At 49.3% G+C, this 1362-nt stretch overlaps 1 protein-coding gene across 1 annotated transcript; it reads right to left on the minus strand.

The window, feature by feature from the left end:
* Positions 1-68: 68 nt before the first annotated feature.
* LOC105555901 lies at positions 69-1328 on the minus strand (the record flags this gene model as incomplete). The annotated part of the gene is made up of 2 exons (XM_012002952.1): positions 600-1328; positions 69-464 (listed from the first exon to the last, which is right to left on the minus strand). Coding segments are annotated over exons 1-2 (1125 nt in total), but the record flags the coding sequence as incomplete, so codon positions are not given.
* Between the last annotated feature and the right edge of the window lie 34 nt (positions 1329-1362).

Raw genomic sequence — 1362 nt, forward strand, 5'->3', positions numbered from 1 at the left:
TTTAGCTCTCCGTTCAGGGCGGCTGGTTCCGAGATGGAGAGTGCTCTGTGGACTAGAGAGCTGATTACCGAATTCTTTTGGGCGGGGTGATGGTGGGAGTTTGCGTGGAGGTATCGGTCCGTGTGTGTTGGTTTGCGGTAGATGTTGTGGCTTAGGGTGCCGTCTTCGTTCCTTCGGACCAGGACATCCAGGAAGGGGATTTGGGAATTCTGTTCGGTCTCCATTGTGAATTGGATGTTGGGATGTTGGGAGATGATGAAAGTGAGGAATTGAGGTAGAGTTTCCCTTCCGTGTTTCCAGATGACGAAGGTGTCGTCCACGTATCGGAACCATGTGGAGGGTTTTTGCGGGGCCTTCTTCAGGATTTCATTCTCGAAGTGTTCCATAAAGATGTTTGCGATGATGGATGATATCGGGGATTCCGTTGCTGCTCCCGTGGTTTGTTCGTAGAATTCTCCTTCGAACTGGAAATAGGTGGAGTTGAGGCAGTGTTCTATTAATGGGAACAGGGTGGATGGAATCTCTTTGGATGTTCTGATGATGTCCAGAGTGTCTTAGACTGGGACGTTGGTGAACAGAGAAACCACGTCGAAGCTTACTAGGATGTCGTTGGGCTCGGTTTTGATCTTGGTTATTCTGTTCACGAAGTCCATTGAGTTCCTGATGTGGGAGTCGTTGAGGCCGGTAAGTTTTTGGAGGGGTTTGGTGAGGTAGCGGGCTAGTTGGTAGGTGTGGCCCCCGATGTTGCTGACGATAGGCCGTAGGGGTACTGATTCTTTGTGAATCTTCGGAAGGCCGTATAGTCTGGATGCTGAGCTGTCGCTGGGGGTCAGGTATTTCGTGGTTAGCGGAGGGAGGTTCGCCTTTTTGATCAGGGAGGAGGTTTTCTTCTCAACGCTAGAGGTTGGATCGCATTTTAGTTTTTTGTAGACTTGGGCGTCGGACAGCAAGGTGTTGACTTTGTTGTGGTAGTCTCTTTTGTCCATAACCACTGTTGCGTTGCCTTTGTCCGCCGGTAGAATGAGGATGTCGTCATTCTGTCTTAGGCTTCGAAGCGCTAGTCGTTCTTCCCTGTTAATGTTTTGGATGGGAAGTTTGGCTTTTCGTAGGATCTGGGATGACTGCTGTCTGATGTTGTTTCCTGCTTCAGGTGGGAGTTGGAAGATGGCGGTTTCTATTTGGCTGATCTCTTCTGTCGGGATCCTGGAGGGGGTGACTGCAAAGTTGTGTCCTTTGGCAAGGATGGCAGTTTCGGCGGGTGAAAGGGTCTGACTACTAAGGTTCTTTACTATCAGGGGAGGAGCTGCTGTTTGCGTGTGTGGTTTCATTTTTGCAAATTTTTCTTTTTGTGTTTTGGTTCTT

Source organism: Vollenhovia emeryi, unplaced genomic scaffold, assembly GCF_000949405.1.
Source record: "Vollenhovia emeryi isolate VEMERY1.0 unplaced genomic scaffold, V.emery_V1.0 DF949278.1, whole genome shotgun sequence".
In the NCBI taxonomy this organism is placed as follows: domain Eukaryota; kingdom Metazoa; phylum Arthropoda; class Insecta; order Hymenoptera; family Formicidae; genus Vollenhovia; species Vollenhovia emeryi.